We start from the raw sequence: 23,628 nt of genomic DNA, 5'->3' as shown, positions 1-23,628 counted from the left end.
GATTAATGTATTTGGAGGAACTTACTCCATCTGGAATAAATCTTAAATAGCTTTAAAGAAGGCCAACTTCATAATAAAAATTAGACCTATGAGATACTACTAATGACCCAAGGGAAAATTTCTGAATTAAGACCTTAAAGTTTAATAATGTGTACAAACATAACACTGTATCTCATTCTAGAAGTTCTAAGAAAGCCATAAATCAACTGATACCTAATCATTTTAATTAAGAGAGTAAATGAATCACTCAACTTGTAGAAAACAAGGTACCTATCACAAAATGGGGAAATCCTGTTGGCCAAATTTAATAAAATATATATTTTTCCCCTAGATTTCTCAAGCAGATTCCTTTCATAGCATCTCTGTGTTTCTATCTGGAAAGTGAACTGATTTCAAAAAAGAGTAACAAATGAAGTAACTACGAAAAACATTTTCCTTGGTTTAGCCTACATTCATTTTTAAGTTTCCATGTTTAATTTTTATTTCAGACCATGGATGAAAACCAAGGTTAGGATTACTAAGGGCACGCTTTAGGGCTGTCAATATGCAAAAAAAGAAAAAAATTACCTGTGTGTATTTCTTAAATCGTAGGGAAAGAAGACAGTTTTGTGTTGTTTTTTTTTTTAGCAAGTGTGTGATGAGGCTGGTTTGGACCAGGCTCAAATGCAATGCCCATAATGGTTCCGACTTGCAGTTAACCAGAGGCCTGACCTGCGGGACCTGCGGCCCTCATGTCACAGCCTTGCTTTTTGCTTGGTCTGACTGCAGAGCAGAGCCCACTCTTAGATATACTTCAAAAAGAGACCTGACTGTAAAACGGCTTTTATTTTCATATTCATTGCTAAATATGAATGTCATCCTTTAATCAATATCGAAAAAAAATTTTTTATCTGCTTCTTTTGGGGGCCATAGGACCACAAAACTTCACTAACATCTCATTTAGTACTGAAGCAATTGAGATAAGATTCTATTACATACAGCAAAGAAAAAATTAATGAGTCAAAAAATATATGCACATGGTTCTCAATTAGAATGTTTTGCAATTCTCTGAATCAATTATACTCTAACACGAAGATCTTTTCCCTGATAACTTACAGTTTATTGAGAATAGTATGTTCCCACTGTACTTCACTAGGAACAAATATAACCAGGGAGATGACATGTGGATCTGAAAGCACCCAAATGTCTGCATACTCTGACATTCTTTTGTGAATGTCGAAGCTAATGCTTGTCTGAAATCAAGGTGGTCATATTCAAGAGGCAGAATGCCAAGGAAAGAATACTGAGAAGAGAAAAGGGTCAGAACAATCTCTAGTTCACAGGCTGACACTTCTGGAACATGGTGGTCCATGTCTGTTGGAGAGTCCCCAGCAGTAGTATTTTTCCTTCCTCCTGAGGGAATCTTCAAAGAAAGGAGTAAAATAGAAAGGGTAAAGAAAACATCAACAGCCCCCTTGTTTGGTTTAAAACAAACAAACAAAGCATCATACTAGTGAGACAAATGTGTCAAACATGATACATATTTTTAGGCAAATGGCATCTTGGAATGAGGGTGGATATGCATACTTTATTAAATATATCCCTATTATTGATCACTTAGGTTGTTTCTAATTTTTGCAACTCCTATATCTAATGCTATGGTGGATATTTTTGTGTATTAAGTTTATTCCTGGGCTGGTTCAGCCTGTGACGGGCCGGCCGCCCCCGCCAGAATAAAGTGCTGCTTGTGGAGACGGCGGGAAAAAAAAAAAAAAGTTTATTCCTTATTTCCATAATTCTTAAAAGGAGGAATGTCCTTATGTAGTCCATATAAGGCATAGCCATAATGTTAGGACTAATTTGTATGTAAACCATCATCTTTGAAATTATAGTAGACATGTGAAAACATGAATATAGACTACTTTACATCTGCTGCATTTAGAGAAAAATTTTCTAATTAATTCTTGAATTTTTCCAAGATAGTATGGGTTATTACCTCTTAAGGTTAACATTCATGGTTTCCTACTACATTTCAACAGAGAGAAAAATGAGTATAATTTTGAAAATTCTTGGTGTTATTCCTTGTTACAACAGACAAAAAACAAGACTGTGTCAACATATGTGGTTTTTGTTTGTTTATTTTAGCTGTGCTGGGTCTTTGCTGCTGCTGGTGGGCTTTACTGCCTAATGGCACGTGAGATCTCAGTTCTCTGGCCAGGGATGGAACCCGCACTCCCTGCGTTGAAAGGTGGATTCTCCACCACTGGACCACCATGGAAGTCCCAACATAAATGTTTTGAACTTGCTCTTTTTTGTATACAAGAAAAGTAAAAATTTTATTTTAACCACCATTCTGAAAAATGAAAGGTAGCTTATCTAATAGCAAAGAGGAAATGTCATTCTTCACCATCAGAAATAGCTCAGATAGTAAAAAGCATCCTCTTTTTCCTTTCTCCTGCATCTTAAATGGATTAAAGTGCTTCTAGAACAAGACTTTAGGATTAGTTTCCAATATTTAAAAAAAAACAAAAAGCAAAAAAACCCCTTAGAATAATGTCTTTCATATAATATTTATACCCCCTTCAAATGTTTAGCTGCTTTCTGAACCAAGATGATTATGTCTATTTTCTTTTGTTTCTATAAGTAGAATGTTTGAAATGTTTCCATAATATGATGTAATTAAAGTGCCTTTTCACTCTAAAGAAAAAAACCCATATTAGCAGCATTTTAAACAACATAAAGCAGTTTACCATGAGTTGAATGAGCCAAAACAAAGCACAGTTTTTAGCCAGGGGACTTGCAAGGGGACATTTGAGGACTGTATATTACAAAAACAAGGCAAAAATGACACTTTCTGGGAAGCAGTATAGCAGGCAGCCATGGTCTTAGAAATTCTTTATAAACAGCTAGTTTCAGTTACGGGGTATGAAGGAGGGTGGGACGAGTAGGTGTTGGGGGAGATGAGTGTTTGTCTGCAAGGCAGAGAGAAGATTCGATGTATGTTATTTAATTACAAGACACAGGACAGAATAAACTGCAGAATTATGAGGGGAGAAAAAACACAGTCAAACCCTGAGCCAGTCAAATGAAGGCTAGGTAAATCAATGGCAAAAGCAAAGATGGGAAACTAAAGAATACTCTAGTATTGACTATGTATTGACTCTGAAGATAATATTAGGTAAAAAACAGACCCTGGTTCCAGTTTTTTTAAATTATTTTTTAAGATGTTTGAGTAGTTAAGAGAATGAAGCAGTTGGACTTTGGCAAAACATTGTTAAATGTATTTAGTTGCCTGACCCTAGAATAACAAAACAATTTAGAAAAATCAACATCTTCATATTATCTTTTGAACTTAGATACAGGAAGGATTAACTGGCCCCTAAACAAGACCCTGGAGGAGGAAATGGCAACCCACTCCAGTGTTCTTGCCTGGGAAATCCCATGGACAGAGGAGCCTGGCGGGCTACAGTCCATGGGGTTAGTTCTGTAAAGATTCCCATATTTTTAGTGCTTTACTGTGAACGGGTATTTTGTAGTCTCAGAGTAAGCAGTCACATCTTGAATGCTTTCCTTCTAAGCCTGGGACTCAGAAATGTATCAATACATGTACCAATAATTTCTCTATTTAAAAATTCATGTTTTGTAAGAATATTTCTATTAACAGTGACACATGCACATAAAAAAGGGCATTAAAAAAAGTAAAAGATATTTTCTCAGATCAGTCTCTGTAGGCAAAAGAAACAAGAGCTTTTTCACAGCAAAGGAAATCATAAACAAAATGAAAACCCAATCTATTGCACTGGCAGAAAGTATTTGCAAATGATGCTACTGACAATACCCAAAATATACAATAGATCATACTGTAGCTCAATTAAAAAAAAAAAAATCAAACACCCCAATCAGAAAATGGGCAGAAGACCTAAATAGACATTTCTTCAAAGAAGATATACAGATGGCCAAGAGGTACATGAAAAAGAGGTTCAATACTGCTAATTATTAGAGAAATAAAAATCAAAACCACAATGACCTCACACTGATCAGAATGGCCATCATCAAAAAATTTACAAATAATAAATGTTGGAGAGGGTATAAGGGAACCCTTAAACACTGTTTATGAGAATGTAAATTGGTGCAGTTGCTATGGAAAACAGTATGGAGGTTCCTTAAAAAGCCAAAAACAGAGTTACCATATGATCCAGCAATCCCAGTCCTGCATATGTATCCAGAAAAAATGAAAACACTATTTCAAAAAGATCCATGGACTCCAGTGCTTACTATTTACAACAGCCAAGACATGGAAACAACCCAAGTGACAATCAAGAGGACTGATTTAAGACGATGTGGTATATATATAAGATTAACAGACACAAACAACTATAAGAAACACATAAGCAATAAAGATTTACTGTATAGCACAGGGAACTACATTCAATATCTTGTAATAACTTTTAATGGGAAATAATCTAAAAATATAAATCACTTTGTGATACACCTGAAACTAACACAATACTGTAAGTCAACTATACATCAATTAAAAAAAAGTGAAAGCCAGTCCATCCTACCAGAGACCTCCAGTCCTCCTCCACAAAGGTAACCACTGTTAAATTTCTATGATTCTAGAGAATGTTTTGTGAATATTCTGACAATGTTAAATATAGACTATGCAAAGGAAATATATGGGATGGGATCATGCCATTCACATAGTTTGATTATTTACTTAAAAAAAAAAACACATTGAAAAAAAAAAAACATGGAATCTAGGTCATTCTTCTTACTGGCTATAGCTAACATATGGATGTATCAATTTTATACTCTGAAGTTCCCAGATTTACTGCTATTATTAACAGTGCTGCAACGATTATTTTCATTTTGTGGCATCCCTTATGTTTGTGCTTGTGTATAAACACTTAAATACAAATATACACATCTGAAATTTTGATAGAGTCACTTTGCAATCCAAATGGTTGCACCAATCTATTTCCCCATTTACAGGAAAAAAGAGAACCTTTCTTTCTGTTCATCCTTTCCCCACAATATACATCATCAGGCTGTAAAGTAATTTTTAAATTCAGAAACAAAGATCACTTACTCTTAGCCACAACTACCAACAATGTCATGCCAAAGTAACAGTAAAATTTGATACAACTAGTGAACAGTAAAGGAACAAGAGTGATCAAAAGAATTAGTGAGGGTGATGGGGCTGGTTTTTGACTGAGTGCAGAGATATTTACAGTGGGTGTCAGAAGAAGTGGTTAAGTTTTCTCTTATAAACCATACACTGATTTATAAATTTAGTAGAATTTTTCTCGTATTCCAGGATAGAAACCTAGTAAGCATAAGGCTTCCCATTTTTTTTTCTTCAACTCCAACACAGCTGAGAGATGTAATGGAGAGATTTGATACATACTTAGAACAAAATCAACACTATGTGGTAAAGGACTGGATGTTGTGTTTGAAGGAGAAAAGATAAAGATGGTGCCTGGGATTCTGGCTTAAGAACCTGGGTAGACCACTAACTGAGATAAAGAACACATGAGGGCCATTTAGGGAGCTCAGTCTCGGATACGCCTGAGTTAGAAGTGGAGATGGCAAAGTGACAATTGGTTCCACGGTTCCAGATTTCAGAAGGTAGGTCTTGGCAGAAGACTAAAATTTGGATGTTGTCACTTATGTGGTATTTGAAGCCATGGGAGTTTGCCACGGTAGAGAATATAGAAAGAGGAAGCAACAACCAAACCCAGGAGCAAGCTCTTAGGAACTCCAACTTACAGCCCACTTTTATGGGTCAGATGGGGGTGAAAGTCAAAAAAGGAAACAAGCGGAAGATGCCCAAGGAAGAGGAGGAGCCTGGAGAGTGTGTGTAGAAGTGTTTCCAGAAGGGCTCATGACCAGTTGGGCCCAATGCTGCTGCTGCAATACATGGAGGAGCTGCTCTGTGGAGTGATGGATGGAAATGGGACTTGAAGAGGTTAGGGAGTAAGTAGGGGTGAGTGTGAGAATGACAGTAATGGCAGAAATGCTTTCAAGATGTTGCGCAGCAAGGTAGGAGCGAGGTGAAGGCTTGAGGGGTGTGGAACTTAAGGTTGGAACATACCTGAACAGGTTTATAAGTGATAAAGAGCAACAGGGAAAGGGGGTGGGGTTGGGGAGGGAGAGAACAGAAATGAATGAATATGAATGAGAATAAAAGAGAGAGTAAGAGGCAGCAAGTTTCCTGAAGGGGGTTGGGATTCAGAGGAAACAAGAACATCACTTCCTCCATCATGACAGGAGGGCACAGAGAATTGCATATGGCTGCAGGTGGGTTTATAGATTTGGTCTGGGATGTCCAGCAAATTTTCAAATGATGGCTTTTAATTTCTCAGAGGAGGAGGAGGAAAGATCATCTGTTCAAAATGAGATGCATATGAAGGAAAAGTCAGTTTGAGGCCAGTGAAGAAGGTCTGAAATACTCATTGCAGACTGAGAAGAACAAGCTGGAAAAGAAAAACATGGTTATTTTTCCCTAAAATGCTCCAACTCATAATGTAACAGCTTAGGGGAGAGAAGTCAGTCCAGAAACAAGCAAGTCACTCAATGGCTCTGAACTATATCATTTTTTATCAGAGAAAAAGACGACAAGATACAAAATTAGAACATTTGGCAGTTCTTTCTCAAGCTCATCAGGTGAAATTTTTAAGTTAAGAACAGTTGCAGCCCAGCAATTCCACCTCTAGGTGAAGTGAAAACAGGCTCTCACACACACACATACACACTCATGTTCATAGCAGCACTAGTCACAACAGCCAAAAGGTGGGTGCAGTCCTGACGTCATCAACACATGAACGGACGAGCAAATTCTAGTCTGTCCATACAGTGGAATGTTATTCAGGTGTAAAAGAAGTGAAGCACTGTATGTGTGACAACATGGATGAATTAAAAAAATATCACACCAAGTAAAAGAAGCCAGCTGGCAACAGGTCAAATATTATATGATTCCATAGATGTGAAATATCCAGAACTGGTAAATACAAAGAGACAGCTACTCTGCTGGCTGCCTGAAACTGGGGGGAAGTAACTGCTTCATGACTACAAGGTGTTCCCCTGGACTAATGAAAACATTTTGGAACTAGATAGAGGTGTACTTGCACAACCCTGTGAATACATTAAATGCCCCTGAAATCGTTCACTTTAAAAAAGTTACTTTTATGTTATGGGAATTTTATCTCAACAGAAAAAATGGAACAGTTGGCGGAACAACAGACCTTAAGAAACTAATTACTCGATAATCAAATTTCTTAATTCCCACTCATGGCTGGCTAGCCCCCCTCACCATCATAATTCCATTAACCACCAATGGTGACTTTGTCTTCTAATGATTTGATGACTACAGTAACAGCTATGTATTACATTGCATTCCCTGCCACACCAAATTCTAGGTCTTGTTGTGCTGGGTGGGGCCTCTAATTCCCCTTCTAGACCTTGTCCTTATATTCTAGCACCTTTTACAATGCTCGCCATATAGAAACTTTAATAAACGTGTTTTACTTAATGTTGCATGGTATACTTACAGCATATAATTGAGTTACTATTTTCTAAGGAAAGAAAATTCTAGCCAAATTTAAGGATAAATACCAAGAGGATTTTGTATGTGGCAAGTGATTATCATGGGACAGAACCAACACTTGTCTTGCTTAGTTGTATGAATTTGAGGCTTCAGACATTTTGGAATTGATGTTGGTGACATCTAATTATATTTAAATCTAATTATATTGTTTTGAAGGTAAAAGAAGACTGAAAAAGGGAAGGCTAAGGGCAAAGGAGTAAAAAAGAGCATGGAAAACTGATAGATAGTAATTTCACCTCCATTTACAATTAATGTGAAATTCAGCTTGTATTAGAGAAGTGTAAAAGTCAATCCTAAAGGAAACCAACTTTGAATATTCACTGGAAGGGCTGGTACTGAAGCTGAAGTTCCAATACTTTGGCCACCTGATGTGAAAAGCTGACTCACTGGAAGAGACCCTGATGCTGGGAAAGACTGAGGGCAAGAGGAGAAGGGGGTGACAGAGGATGAGATGGCTGGATGGCATAACTGACTCAAACTCAGGGAGATAGTGAAAGACAGGGAAGCTGGCATGCTGCAGTTCACGGGGTAGCAAGGAGTCAGACACGGCTTAGCAGCCATACAGTACCAACAGAAAGCGCTTAAGTACTCTCATAGATGGTAAAAAGATTACAGAAGAGTACAACCAAAGATTACAGACCTCTTGTTGTATTTTCATGGGCCTAATTTGTCAATTATAAAATAAAGTTCTTCTTCAAGTTGTTTAAAATAAAGGATTACAAAGAGACCAGAAATAAAATGGTGGTTTGCCTTGTAAGAGTCATGCTATCTGCACTGATTAAGCAAACTCCAACTACCACTTCCTGTCTGAAGCAAATATATACACAATATACACGTAAATCTAAACCTCTGATATTACTAAGTACAAACAGCACTTTGATCAGGAATTTTTATATTATGATTATTTTCCATTTAGAAAAAGGAGAGACAACATTGTTAATTTAAAAAAAAAAAAAACATGCAAGTAAACCTTAGGATTTCTCTGGTGATCCAGTGTTAAGAATCCACCTGCCAATGAAGAGGACATGGGTTTGATCCCTGGTCCAGGAAGATCCCACATGGCTCAGAGCAACTAAGCCCTGTGCCACAGCTACTGAGCCTGTGCTCCACAGAACGAGCCACGAACACTGACCCAGTGAGCTGCAGCTACTGAGCCTTGATCCACAGAAGGAGCCACGAACACTGACCCAGTGAGCTGCAGCTACTGAGCCTTGATCCACAGAAGGAGCCACGAACACTGACCCAGTGAGCTGCAGCTACTGAGCCTGTGCCCCCTGGAGCCCATGCTCTGCAAGAAGAGAGGCCACTGCAATGAGAAGCCTGCACACTGCAACTAGAGAGTAGCCTGCGCTTGACTGCAACTGAAGAAAGCCCATGCACGGCAATGAAGACCTAGTGCAGCCAAAACAAACAAATAAATAAAAAAGAAAGTTAGCCTTAGACTGCCTCAGATAGAAATACAGCCTTTCATCCAGAAAGTCTACTGCACCCTTAGAAGTCCACTGGGCGTGAGGGGTGTGGGAGAAGAGGCAGGTGGTACAAACTGTGGAATTCTAAACTACTACCCCTTGCTGGTAGGGAGGTCACAGTCAAGAATGCAGCATTTACTCTCTATTAGAAATGAAAGAGCAAAAATGAAGTAAAATCTAAAAATGCAAACAGTCCAGGCTGACGCACTATAGGTTTCCTGCATTAATCTGCAGCATGAGGTCAGGAAGACAATGTTTTCAACACTCAGCCTTGGAAATTTACAGGCACTTTGATAACTCTGTGGTTGGCTGCTGCTTCTGTTTCCATGGAAACAGGCTGCTAAAAATGGGGCATGTTTCTTTAAACTGATCATACCTTCACACAAATTCCCCTCTCCTTTTTGTTGAAAGTTGGAATGAATTTAAAGTATGCTTCTCATGCTATATGACAACAGGATGTCAAGGCAGGGGACCTGGCACAGAATGGCAGGGACGACACTAGCCTGTGGCAGACACACAGAAAGGTATCACATGTACCTACATGCATTTAAAGAAATCCCACTTGGTTAAAAAGTGGAAATTAAACGACACAGTGGGAAAATGGAAGATTACCACAAATAACAGGCACTTCCAAAGTAAAATCATCTGCTTAATTGGTCACCACCAGCACTGTAATGAGGCTTAAAAAAACTTGATTTTCCAGACAATTTTTAACCTGTAGGATCGTGCTCATTCTGCACCCATTATATGCCTAGATAAGATTCTTAACCCTCCATGGTTCCAAAAGAAAATAATGTTTATTTTTCTTATTTTCGGGGTAATCGAAGATTCTGTCTCCCTGCTACATTAGACTCTCAGTGTGCAGCTCTAGGCGGAGGTGCTGACAGCTGAGAGCTCTTTCCTAATCCCTCTCAAATGGGAAAATGCACGTTGTACAAAAGATTCTGAAATGTCTTAGTGTAAACTCCTTAGGCAGCCTCTCTGAATAAAAAGACAATTAACAACAAAACAGGAAAACAGTAGGACGTTATTTACCTCCAGTTTTTTCCAGAATAGTAAGCACATGCTACTGTCTTGATCCTGGCTCAATATCTTGGTTTTTATTCCCATTTTGTGGATTCAGGAATGGGACACACACAAACATCACACACAGCTGAACAATGCTTGGACAACATGGGTTTGGACTGTACAGGTCCCTTTATGTGTGATTTTTTTTCCCAATAAATACAGTACTTGTATTTTCATTTTACAGATCTTTAGTTAACTAAGTGGTGGAGGGGGGAGTGGTGTAGGGGAACAGTGGATCTCTGTTCAATCAGAGATCACGATATGTGGAATCAAAAGAATCAGGGGTTGAGTCCTGCCTCTGCGTAAACTGTTTCAGTTCCTGCCCTTGGTTGACTCACTTATCAGCTCCATTGTTTCTGAGGCAGTGATAGCAGTACTCCCATTTTTGACTGCGTGCAGCGGGGGCGGGGGTCGCCATTCCTAACTCCCACGCTGTTCAAGGGTATACCTACCTGCCTACATACACACACACGCCAACTTGCCCACAAAAACAGAAGAACAGAGAGCTGTCACAAGTTGCATGTGATCCCAATGTCACAGCGACTGCACACGATGATGCAGGTCAAAGGATGAGCTGCAGTCGTTCAGGCCAACGCGGCGGGGTGGGCTGGGAGAGGCCTTCTGGGAGACAACAGCTGTGGGGGAGGGAGAAGTAAGACAGAGGCAGGGCTCCCCGTGCCGAAGGGACCGCAGTGTGGGCGGAGGTCAGCGGGCGCCTCTCTCTCTACTTGAGGAAAGATTCCTGTTAAGATTCTGTTTGAGGAAAGGGACCTGGACAAGGGTGGGGCTGTGGTGAAACACAGCTGTTGACAAACGAAGTATCTTTGAGGTAGGACTGACAGATTCAGCAACCAGATTTGGTGACAGGCTGTGAGGAGGAGGTCAAGGAAGGTGTTGGGGATCGCTCCTACTCAGGTTCCCACCGTAAGCCGATGGGGGGGAGACCCTAGAGGAAATGAGCCTCAGGAATGTTGATAAGTGAAGGCCCAAAGCACAAGAGAGACGCCTGGCACTCAGAGTCTTCGATCTTCACTTGTTCGGACCTAAGCACTCAGAGGTTTCTTCTGCTGTCTCTTGCGTGTGTGTGTGTGTGTGTGTGTGTGTGTGTGTGTGTGGTTTCTTCTGCTGTCTCTTGCGTGTGTGTGTGTGTGTGTGTGTGTTTTAAATTCTATGTTATCACTCAGTTTCCTGCCTTCCAGGGTTGAACGCCATAGCTTATAGAGGTTTATAACCTCTGACATGATGCTGTGAAGAAGCACTCAAATTTCTGCTAAATAAAATGATTTCCAATAAAAAATTAAATTATATAATTTTATCTCACAGGTAGCATATACCCATTTTTAAAAGACACTGAATTACATCTGGGAAGAGGAATCTTTTCCTTTTTCCCTCCATACCTGTATGTTATTTGAATTTAAGAACCATATCTTACACTTCAAATTTATTTTAAAAAATTAATTTAGTGATATCTCACTTGTACAACACTTTTAATTATGTAGAACACTGGCAGAAAATGAAGAAAGAAGAAATTCCCCAAGAAGCAAAAACAGATGTTGCAAAGTTCATGTGCTTTATTTCTAGAAGAAGGCTAGCTAGCATCCTCTATTTCACTTCCTATTTGTCCACTCCTCCTAGTATGACAATAAATTTTAGTTGCATTAACAACAGAATCAGGATTCCACTATTACCTTTTATTTGTTGCTTACTTTGCAAGATTACAACCAGTGAATCAAAAAGGCAGAATGTGGCAGATGACAAAGATCAAATAATAAAGAACGATTCGATGAGTCTAGCAATGATCCAGAGATCATTCTCTGTGTAGGCAAAAGGTTTTATACATCTCACCAATGACTTAAGGCCCCAATGCTTTATGTTCTGGGGTAGCCATTAATTCATAACTGAATTTTAAATTATACCTTAAGGTAATAATTCAAACGATTTTATTGTTTAAGAAGGCAGGGAGGGATATAATATTCTCCAAATACTTAATGCATAATAGTAATATATCTATGAGAGGCAGGACACTGGAGGTGAGGTATAAAAATTATTCAAACAATGACACTATCTCTAAGAAACAGTATGGTCTAACAGTGAAGATAGTACAGACACCTGTCACAGTAGCAAAAGCTGACATGCCATAAACAGATGCAGAGCAAGTCACTGGGAGGATATGATAGAGAAGAAATTAATTTTAGGTGACAGGTTCAGGTGACTTTCTTTAGGAAATGGCACAGGGATTGGGTTTTAAGACACTCTGGACCTGCAAAGCTGGGATGAACAGTTTCCCAACTGTTTGGGAAATGGTGATGGAAATGGTTTATAAGCTGCATGGTTCTTAACCACATGTGGCAACCGAGTGGTTAAAATGTGGATAATGATTTTACTTCATTTTTAATGACTTTAAATTTAAATGAGGCTAATGTACAGTGCAGGTACAGTATGGATAGCTCCTGTCACTCAGAAAAGTTCTGGTGCTTTGATAAAGGTATTTATTTATCTGTTTTTCCTAGGCTGAACTACTCAGAATATCTCAAGTGTGCTTCTTGTTTTCCACACACAGATCTCCTATAGCCATGTCCCAGTGCAACGTGTTAATCCACTTCACTATCTACGATGCAATCTTCCACAAACTTTCACATATTTTATCCCAACTGCTATTCCCAGTCTGTGACGGGACTGGGAATGTGGTTCTCTAAATCTACACTCCTCCCCTCAACATCCACAGTTGAGCCACACAATGAAAGCAGTCCAGATCCCTGAGTCACTTCTCAGAGGACCACTGACTAGGAGAGCTGCCTAACCCGCCTGCGACTAGTTTTAAGCAAAAAATGCACTTTCATTAGTTAAAACATTGAGTTTGGGGGCTGTTTGTCGGAGCATGTAGTTTAGTCAAAGTAATTAATATACAAGCCAGTTTTCTTTTTTTGGTTATTTTATTTTCACCATTAGAAAGCTCTGTATATCGAACATCAATTTTTCCTCTTTCAATTAATTTAATACCATTTTGTCTTTGATATATATGGGATATCACTAGCTGAGAGCACTGGCATTATGATTCATTAGCTCGATAATGCTTCATATTAAGCCACTTATTTGAATTAAATCATCTCAATTTACTTGACTTTCTCTAAAGTTTTGTGATTGTTAATTTGTAAGTTGTCAAGTCAGTGATTTGTAACATCCTTTAGTTGTTAGAATCAGAAATTAAATTAAATCTTATCTACGTTGAGCACTATTAGAAAATGTTCTGAACCTTTCATGGATAAATCAAAAGTTGATATTCCTTCATTGCTGCTTTGAGAAAAGAAACTAGTCTAAGGAAACTGTCCTATTTTGAATCTGATCAGAATTTACGACATTTCTTGCTATTTCTCACCTAAAGCAGAAAATAATTAGATTCTCTAACTATAGGTAGGTATTTATCAAAAAAGTTTATATAAGGATTAACAAAACTGTGAGGAGATGTGCTTTATAATCCAAACAATTCTCTGATATGTGGTGACAACTATTCACAGGCAGTTGACACTTGGAACATTTTTCTCATGAAGTTTCAACAGGTATTACTAAATTTTCTTGTTAATGTGTCACATAAACTTTGAAACCCATGATTACCTGCTTTCCCCCTAATAATTTCAGCTAATCAGCACTGTCAACAACAACAGGAATTCTAATATGTCCCCCAATAAGTAAGAGCTAGAGCAACTGCTTGAGAAGCAGAGCAGACTGCCCACCCCTTGCAGCAGACACTGTCACCCAGCTGTGGCTAGATGATTAGAACTGAATGGATCAAAATCTATCCTTCCTTCGTTACCTGAAAACTTCTGATTCAGGCATTTAAAAAAATCCCAGAGGTTGTTCTTTCAAACAAATACAAAACCCAACTTGCCAAAAATGAACATGAACAGCAAATACGGTTCGTGTGAAAGATAATAAATATTTCAAATTAGTATCCCTCAACATGAGGCATAAACCATAGACATGACTGATGGTCCAAAGTTTGTCTTTTGACAAGAGGGCACTGGACCTGATTAGCCTCCAGGACATTTTAGTGTTTGAACACTGCTGCCACATCAGTTAACTCTCACGGATGCAGAGAACTACCGCACGACCCAGGACCCAGAAGCAGACGACACCCAGCAGTGGCCGTCGCCCGAGTCTGACAAGCTGACTGTGGAGCTCCTCTGCAGACAGTGGCTGTGACACATTGGATTCCAGGGGTTCAAGCCTGCACGGGGATCTAGCCACCTCCACACAAAGCCAAGTAAGCAGACGCTTTCTGCATAATTCCTCCCCATCTTTTCTCTTCTACTTAAATTCAGGTCTAATCCGCTGTTGGTATCACTACCTTTGAGGTAACAGATCACCTCTGATATCTAATTTTTTTTTGTTTGGGTGTTATTTTTGCCCTCCGCCCTATCTCTAGCAAAAAATAAGCAGAAGTACAGTCTGTTAAGATAGAAAGCAAAGCATAGTCAGTGCAGTTGTGGTGAGACAGATTCATTTTATCATCCAATCATTTCTGTGGAGTGTTTAAAAACATGGAAGTTCTCTTCCCATATACCTATTTAAACCGATGAATTTACATGAAAATAATAGACTGGTGTGCTGCAGTCCATGGGGTCGCAAAGACTTGGATGTGACTGGGTGACTGAACAACAACAGATACAAACACTTCTCTGCTTTGTCAGTATATACAGGATTTTAAAAATTAAATTTTAAGCAGAAGGGAAAGGCAACAAAAGGGTTAAAAAATTAGAAGAGGGATGGTTACACTGGTGTTAAACTGGGCATCTCATAAAAACACTACCAAGTAGGTATTGTTTATCTTCACTGTACAAAGGTGGAAACTAAGGCTCAGAGCAGTGGACTTGTCCAGGGTCACAGAGCTAGAAAATGGGATTTGCTCCCAAGTATATCTCACTTTAGGATCCGTGCTCTCCCGCTGTGACATTATATTGTGGTACATGTATAAATTTATATAAATTCAAAGCAGGTCATAGTGGTTAGGGAAAGAATTGGTACATCTTAAGGCAATTTTGTTGTTCCTGTTGATAATTCTCCTACCCTGTTTTTATATTTTTAATTCTTTCTCTCTATGCTCCTTATCATCCTGCTATTGTGACATCTTTTTATCTCTCCAATTCCATTTTCCTCTACTTTCCCGGTTTTTCAAGTAGCATAAAAACAGTTAAAAATGTATGGTGCTAATAGGAGCTTAACACTAGATCTTGACTTATATGATAAATAAATAATCCCTTTTTTAAGCTAATGAGTTTTAAAATGTAGGTCCCCCTCAGTGAGACACTAGAACACATCCTAAAAACTCCTCTGGTATCGATTTTATGAGAAATCTACAAGACGATTTCCAGCCAGGAGCAGAGGCAACCCCATTGTCTGGTTCCTGGCAACAGCTATTTATACTTCATTGTGTGTCGTCTGTTTCCATCTAGATTTTTTTTTCTACCAGTACCCAAAAGAAGTTCAACTCCAATAAGAAACAACCACTGTTTCTTATTATCTTTTAAATACGCAACAATCTATCATATTCTCATATTCTAAATGTATGAAAAAAAGAAAGGAGGAATATCATTTTGAAAGAAGCTCAAACTGCAGCTGGGGAAGAGAACTACATTGACTGTTTGGGTCTCCAGAAGATGAGGAAGAGCCAGTGGAGAGGTGAGAGGGTGGCTGATGGCAGGAGCTAAAGGCAGATAAAATGAAGAGAGGTTAGCGTGGGGTTTTTTCCCTCCTGAAAATACTAGAAACAAATTTCAAATTAAACAAGCATGGGGGGGGGGTGATTTTCAAATCTCAGATTTAAGAAAAGCTTATTCGCAGAAGATTCTGAATCTCTGAGTCCGTGGCCCTCGGCCTCCAGCTGCCAACAGTAAAGCACAGTGGCACTGGTCTTGCCACACTGGTGTGCCGGGACACGGGACAGTAGGGCCCAGGCCTTTGGACATTTTCGTAATCAGGGAGGTACCTGTGCAGTGGCCGCTAACGATAACTGACAGCATTCATAAGCGTATTCTATGCTTTGTTAAAAAAAACCACAAGACTACGCAATGTGTTTTAAAAAAAGAAAAAAAAAGGATGCAAAGTGCATGACAACCAAATAAACCAATCATTTAAAGATATAACTAAGAAAGAGCTAGCTATTTTCCTGGTTTTAAACAATAAAAGTCATACACATGTTAATTGGAAAAAAAAAAACAAAACCATTTTCCTGGAATTATATGTTTTGTCAACCTACAAGGAGCAGGGTTCTGAGTAAGACCGAAAAGGAAATGGCCTCTCCTAAAGTGGGGGTGAGGGGCACAGAAAAATGGGAGAACACGAGAAAATAGACAAAATGAACCTGGAAGCATCTTACTGAAATGAGGACTGGCTTCTTAAGTCCCCTTACTGTATTATTGCCAAATCCCTAGAGTTCCATCAGTTAATGAATCTTCAGAAAGAGCTACCGAGAACAGCATTATGCCTTCATTTCAAAGAACTTAGAGCGTATAAGGTACATGAGTAGACGGAGGGCAGACACACGGCGTGGGAAGGAGACACACACGCTCAGCCTGGTTCACAGGAGGGTAAATGTGGCCGTTTTGCCCCTGTCCACAGACAGACTGACCTTCCTTGAGACTTTTCTGGTGGCTCCCTTCAAGGCATTCCTTTTCTTTGAGTGGCTCGAAATCGCCAGCAGTTAAAATCTCCGGGAAGCCCTGTTGCTGCTTCTTGGAGCTATCGATCATGGTGAGAGGCTCCTGGAGACAGGCAGCATCCAGCAGAGGAAACGCTCAATCTGCCGACCAGCAGAGGCCGGCACTGGGAATCCTCTGGTCCCTGCCGGGTGCCGGCCACCTCCTCACAATACCCCGATCCCTGGGCAGTTGTATCTTCAAGCAGCTGAAGGCAACCGTTACCCTTTCGTTCCCAGCTTGACCTGCAAATCCACTCCTGCTGCTGGAAGCCCGAAACTCTCTCCCACGTTGGGAGGCAGAGCCACGGAGGCACGATGCTGAAATCCCACCCCTTTTCTCAGCCAGCCCCCTTTCCCTTGCCATTCCAGCCTCCCCCGCACCCGGGACTTCAATCTGCAGTTTGATGGTCTGCATCATCTGACAAACACTGACTCAAGCAGTTAAAAATAAATCCCCTAGTTGTTAAAAGAGAAGACTTTGCTGATACCTAAGAAGACAAATTGCTGCCTGTGGTCTCTCTCCGGCTCTCTATAAACACAGCCGCAGGCTGTGGAAATACTTTCTATCAGCCAGCCAAGCACATCTATTACTCATTAAGTTCTCCAGCTAAACAAACGGTGGTCTAGGGCATCTGAAGGAAGAGGGTCTTATCGTAGCAGAGGCACCACAGTGAATAAACATGCTCCTAGCATATCTGGATAAAAACAGAGGCATGTCACCACCAACTGCTCTCTGGGTGCTTTTCTGCACCCAGCTCTCCCGGCTCTCCCTGTCACAGGGAAATGCCCGTAACTGCAGCTTTCTGCCTTCGCCAATGCAGACCCAGGCGGCAGTTTTCCTTTGTGCCACTAGTCGGCTGAGAGAGTTAACATCGCCATGATTGTGGGAAGGAAAAATCTCCTCCCCTGTATTGAAGGCAGACACGGAGAGCTTCTAGTTCATAACATATTCCACCAGCGACCAGCCAAGTTTAATTTCACACGAGCTATCAACAATGAGTACCTTTCCCCCGGGTCACTGGCTTCCACTAGGCACAGGGATGTTGCCTGAAGGAAATCTGCAGGTAAGGCAACTCCAGGCAAAGTCGAGATGCCTGCTTTTACACACCAAACACCTATCTATTCAGAGCTGGAGCCAAAAGAATCTCACTTTCACGGTCTGAAGTCAGCTCTTATGAAAAGAGCCGCCATAAAACCCATTAGAAGTTTTAAGAGCAGGAGACTGAGTCCTCTTCCAGGAGCAGTCTGCTTTTGTTTTGCTCACTTTTGAAGTAATCAACATCTAACAGAGTGCCTGGAACAGTAGGAGGGAGTTCTCAACAAATACTTGTTGCATGACTGAGTGAATGAATGAAAGCAGAAGATCATATTCAGAGCTCTTCTGGTAAAACTCAAGAGTTCTGAAGAAGTCCTAGATCAGTGACTAAGAATCACTAATTTCTAGATGAACAACTACATGCTCTTTAAAGGAAGCACATCTTCTCTTTAAAAGAAACCACACACATACACTTTGTGCATGTGACATGACCCCTTTCTGGCAAAAAGAAAGGCTTACATTTTTACTGCCTGGAAAAATCAATATCCTCTTCCTCATTTAACAAAGATGGGGACTGGATCAAGATTCTTTCCTTTGTCCCTGGTTCCAAGGCTCGCTTGCCCTAAATCCGTGCTGTTCTAGAAAGATAGCTATCTATCCTTCTTCAGCGTCTCTCGAGAATGGGATTACACACACATGGCATGCTTCTTGTCAACTGAAGTTCCTTCTGAGGCCATTTAAGCCCATCGTTGGTAGTCTAACCCCCTGCAGGAACAAACAGGGATGAACTTAACACACTTCTCAAAAATGCCCTCAAATGCTCTGCTACTATTTCTGATGCTAAGGCCTCCATTCTTCTAAATTAACTGTTCCTACACCTTTAAAGGAGTAAAGGAAAAAAAAAAAAAAAAAACATTTTTTTTGCAGACATTCTTTGGGCCAATCCAAAGAAGGTTTTGCAAAGATTATCTCATTTAACCCCCAATAGTCCTTTGCGATCACTATCATTATTTGTACATTCTAGACATTTTATAATAGATCAAGACCAGAGTCTTGTAAGCTTGTAAGCAGCAAATCTGAAATTCAACCAACATGGCACTGCAGTGCCTGCTGTCTTCTAAAACAGGCTCCATTTCTAGGCTTTAGTTTGATCTTGGGACAGGTTTAACAGCAGAGACCATTACTGGTTATTGCCTTCGAGTAATTCTACTCCTGGTAAGGGAGAAGAAGGCAACATAATCATACTAGAGTGCTTTGATGAATCAATTTAACTTCTCCTGAAATAACAACAGCAGCCAACTTTGTTTAGTGCTTAAAATGAGCCACAGTCTAAGTGCTCGTCATATATTATCTCATTCATTCTCTTGACAGACCTGTGATTTCAATGTTGGTATCCTACTTTACAGGCTTTCCAGGTGGCTCAGTGGTAAAGAACCTGCCTGCCAATGCAGGATACAGGAATTCGAGCCCTAGTTCAGGAAGATCCCCTGGAGAAGGAAATGGCAACCCACTCCAGTACTCCTGCCTGGAGAATCCCATGGACAGAGGAGCCTGGTGGGCTATAGTCCATGGGGTCGCTAAAGAGTCAGATATGACTGAACGTGCATGCATATACATCCATCCTAATTTACAGATGTGAAAACTGAAGCCTAGAAAAATCAAATATTTTGTTAGAATCACATATCTTGTAAGTGGTGGCCACGGTTCCAAACAGGCAGCTTTGCAGGGTCCACATTCTTAACTGCTTTGCCAAAGGAACAACAAAAACAATAAACCCCAACACTCTCTTTTTCAGGGATGCTACTTTTAAAATTGTACTCAACTGTTTTTTTGGCCCCAGGTTTAGAAGCCTGGGTAGATTCAAAGCTCCATCAGCCATTTAAAAATTCTTTATTGGCCACGTTTGTGTGTGTATTTAGTATGTTAAAACAGAAAAGATCCTTAAGTCTTCTCTTAAGGATCCTCTGCAAGCTTATTATTTTTAATCTGATAAATATAAAAGATCTCAAAATAAGGAAATATTTTCTGGCTGTAGATTTGTATTAAAAGTCTTGCCTCTGTAGTTTTGAAAGGGAATAATAATTTCTCTAGTGGTGAACAGGCCTGAAAGGACATTTATTTTGCTATTTAAAAAAATCTGAAATAATTTCAAACTCAAAGAGCCCTATTTCCACGAACCATCTGCGAGGAGGCTCTGACACAATACCTCTTTACCCTACGTGCTCTGGTTTGTAATTCCTACAAACAAGGCTAATTCTCCAACGGAACCAAAATATGACCATCAATATCAGGAAATTAACGCCGACGTATCACTGCCACCTACAGACTCCATTCACATTCTGTCAGTTGTCAGGACATCCTTTGTAGTAGAAGGACCCAAACACCCAGACCAGGACCACATATGGCACAGAGTTTGAGTCTCTTTAGTTTTCTTTCATCTTGAACAGTTCTTCAGCCTTTCTTGATGTTTCTTTCCTTGACTCCTGAAGATTACAGGGTGGTTACTTGGTAGAGTTACTCTCAGTTCTTTTGATGTGTCTTCAAGATTAGATACAAGCCATAGCAGGAGTATTTTTGGCAGGAATACCATAGAAACAGTGTGTTCTTTCCATCCCTTTAGGTGGTAGGGGACAAATTCAGTTTCTCTCATAGCTGATGGTGTTTATCTTGATTGATTTGTTAAAATGGCACTGGCCAGCTTTCTTCACTGCAAAATTAATTTTTCTCTTGGTAATTAATTATTTCATGGGGCTGAGTTATTTATTACTAGCATGACTGGTTTTGAAAATTCTATCATTCCTTCTATATTTATTAGTGGCACATCCTATTGTAAGAAAAAACTCTCTTTATTCAGTTTATGTTATCTATTTATAACAGTAAGGACTCGGCCATTCAAATTTCATTCAATGGGTTATAAAATGTTCCAATCATTCCTTGTTTTGATGCTCAAATAATTTCAGATTTGGCCCATGGGAATCCCCTTGAGCTGGCTTCAGTTTCTTACTGTTCTGTTCTCATCGTTCTTTGAGCACTTTCTTACTTTTTGGCATTAAGATGTTCCAAGCTCACCTTTTACTTTTCGTGCTCTGTTGAGAAACCAAGGTGTGAATTCTGGATGTGCTTAATGCTATTTGGGTGTCACTATTCCCAGGCCTTTTCTGAGTCAGACGTAGGACATATGTCTGAGTTTATGTGTATCTACGTGTGTAAGCACCAATGTATTTATGTGTCTCACGATTAACAGATGTGAATACAGACCTATATTTAAGGATGCGCATCTATATTTATTCATATATACTGAAAACCATGAGCTCACCCAACGCCTCCGCTTCCAATCCAACCCCACCGGGTCATGCTCAGTTTCTCTCTTTTCTGTATTTGTAGGGTCCTCCTCCCAGAGTGAGAATCTTGTCCCATGGGTCTCTGCCGCCCCACTCATGGATACCCCATTCACCCCATTACTCTCATGGCTGTGGCCAAACCCTAGGCAGGTGTGTCTTCCCGCCCACAGACTCTGAAGCCCGGCACTGGACCTCTGCCCCCACTCCCACAGGGCAGCTGCCTTGCTCAGCCCCACATAATGTCTTTCCAATTGAATCAGGGCTGGTGAGAGGAAGGAGTCTTGCTTTCCCGCCTGGTAAGAAGAGCCCACAGTTGTCACGTGGACTGCTTTCCAATACATCTGCCCTGTTCTTTACTAAATGTGCTACATCACCAGCATGTGGCACTTGGCTCTGTTGTCACAAGCGGCATTTAACTTCAAATGTAAGTGACTTAATTCACTTTGGCTATGATAAATCTGCTTCCACAGTGTCTGTGTCTATACTCAAAAGAGTTGTTTTAGTATGAAAGAGAGTGCCATAAATCAAGTCAATTTTCCCACTACCCCAAGCATAGATATTTAATAAGCGTGAGAAAAGCTGTATGGCTTGAGACTAGAACAATCCAAGAAAGGCTTCCGGGAATCAGAACAGAAACAAACGTGACTCAAGGGACCTACACAAAACCTTGGCAGAGTCAACATACGCTTATAAAACTGCTGACGAAAAAGACCATCAGTGTGATGATGCTGTGCTTCAGTAAGGAAAAACCTGAGGATGTTAATGTTCCACCAACGTAAAACATGTTCAGAAGTAATGAGTAAAGTCATTAGCAGCAGAATGCAAGGAGACCGCTAAAGACTGTGTGTACTCCTGCAGCATTCTGGGCCCCGGGATTGAGGAGGCTGCTCTTGTCTTTTTGTCTTCCACCTCCTGGTGCTTTGGAACAGGTATGCGGGGGGCCATTCACTGAATCAAATGCGGGCATTCTGGGGCTTCCTTCGCACAGTCCGATCACAGTATCATGGCACTTGTGGAGACGTAATCAGTCAGGTTGGAATCATTTAGGGAGGAAAACTTTCAGTCCAGATGACACCTAAGTTTTTTTTCCCCTCAAGATGCCGTATTTTCAGTGAGATGCATATATGATCCCTAATTTTCTCCTTTTTAACATTATAAACACCACAATAAAATACCACAGTTTAGATGATTACTAAATGGTAAATCCAATGATTTTATAATTATTAAGCCCAAGTACATAATCTTGATTTAAAATATTTTTTGTAAACAAGGATAGTTACAGTGCTGTCTGTCAAATCAGGCAACATATCTTAAAAGTCATTCATTTTTACCACCGTTTAAATCCATGGACATTGTATCCACTGCATATACAAAGAGATTGTAGAAATGACTGTTCATGAGGATACATTTTTCTGATATTTCCAAGATAATAAGATTTTGAAAGAATATCAGTGATTTGAAGGACTAAGTATTGTAGCATAACTGAACACTGCAACAGGGCCACACAGCCTAATAATCACTGGGCTTGTCATCTGTGCCTATCATACTCTCCCATTCTAGAATGCAGCCAGGACCCGCACAAACGGCACTTCCCTCCTGCGTCTGCTTTACCTCTCTGAAGATGCGGCCAGGTTTGTCAGGACTGAAACTGTACCATTAACACTTTGCTGACTAACATCTGCTAAAGCTGAGGGGAGAGAACTTCCTGCAGGGCAGGGCAACTGGCAGGGAGAAGGGGTTTCCTCGCTCTTTCCAGGCGAGTCCTCATAGGACAGAGGCACCACCCAATGGCAGTATTCTGACTGCATCTCAGAGGCTGGAAGCCTTGGTCTCCTTCTGTCCAAATCCTTCATAGGGATAATCAAGAGACAGGATATACTTTAGCAGATTTAAGAAAGTCATCCAAATCCTTTCTCTACTTCTAAGCCTGAGAGTTAATTTATAAACATACAAACACAGACAACTGGCTGAAGATTTACAACCAAGAGCCTTCCTTAAGTTGTATTTCTTCAAAGCAGACTTCCTTAAATTCTGAGTTATGGAATATAAGGGAGAATGAAATGACGAGCTTTGAAGGTTTAGCAGAGATGGAAGGGAGGAGTGAGAAGTTAAGAGGATCAAGTCCTAGTGAAGACTGGATGGCATGTCACCCAGTTATGACCAGTGTGAGGCCGAGGTTAGCGCTTGGAACAAAGAAACTGATTACCATAGTGTGTCTCGATCTTTTCTACATTTTAGCTCCTGACCCTTTTAAATATAATTTTTCCTAATCACTTTTCCTTGAAATTTTAATACCACAGATTCACTGTATATATTTATGTACTCTATGTACTTTATGTACTCTGTACATTAGTGAAAATTGCTTAGTTGTGTCCAATTCTTTGTGACCCCATGGCCTACCCAGTCCATGGGATTCTCTAGGCCAGAATACTGGA

At 40.1% G+C, this 23,628-nt stretch overlaps 1 protein-coding gene across 8 annotated transcripts in view; it reads right to left on the bottom strand.

The window, feature by feature from the left end:
* Positions 1 to 23,628, bottom strand: part of MRTFB (myocardin related transcription factor B) — a 219,214-nt gene that overhangs the window by 55,490 nt on the left and 140,096 nt on the right. Inside the window, exon 1 of one of the 8 annotated variants that reach the window (XM_061152874.1) lies at positions 16,748 to 17,088. The exons of the other annotated variants lie outside the window; for them this stretch is intronic. Within the exon in view, the coding sequence (XP_061008857.1) occupies positions 16,748 to 16,868 (121 nt within the window). The 5' untranslated portion in view covers positions 16,869 to 17,088. Of the gene's footprint in view, positions 1 to 16,747; positions 17,089 to 23,628 lie in introns of those variants that run through there. 8 annotated transcript variants of the gene reach the window in all.

This window comes from Dama dama, chromosome 10 (genome assembly GCF_033118175.1).
Source record: "Dama dama isolate Ldn47 chromosome 10, ASM3311817v1, whole genome shotgun sequence".
Taxonomy (NCBI): domain Eukaryota; kingdom Metazoa; phylum Chordata; class Mammalia; order Artiodactyla; family Cervidae; genus Dama; species Dama dama.
This window is presented reverse-complemented; position numbering and strand designations above follow the sequence as displayed.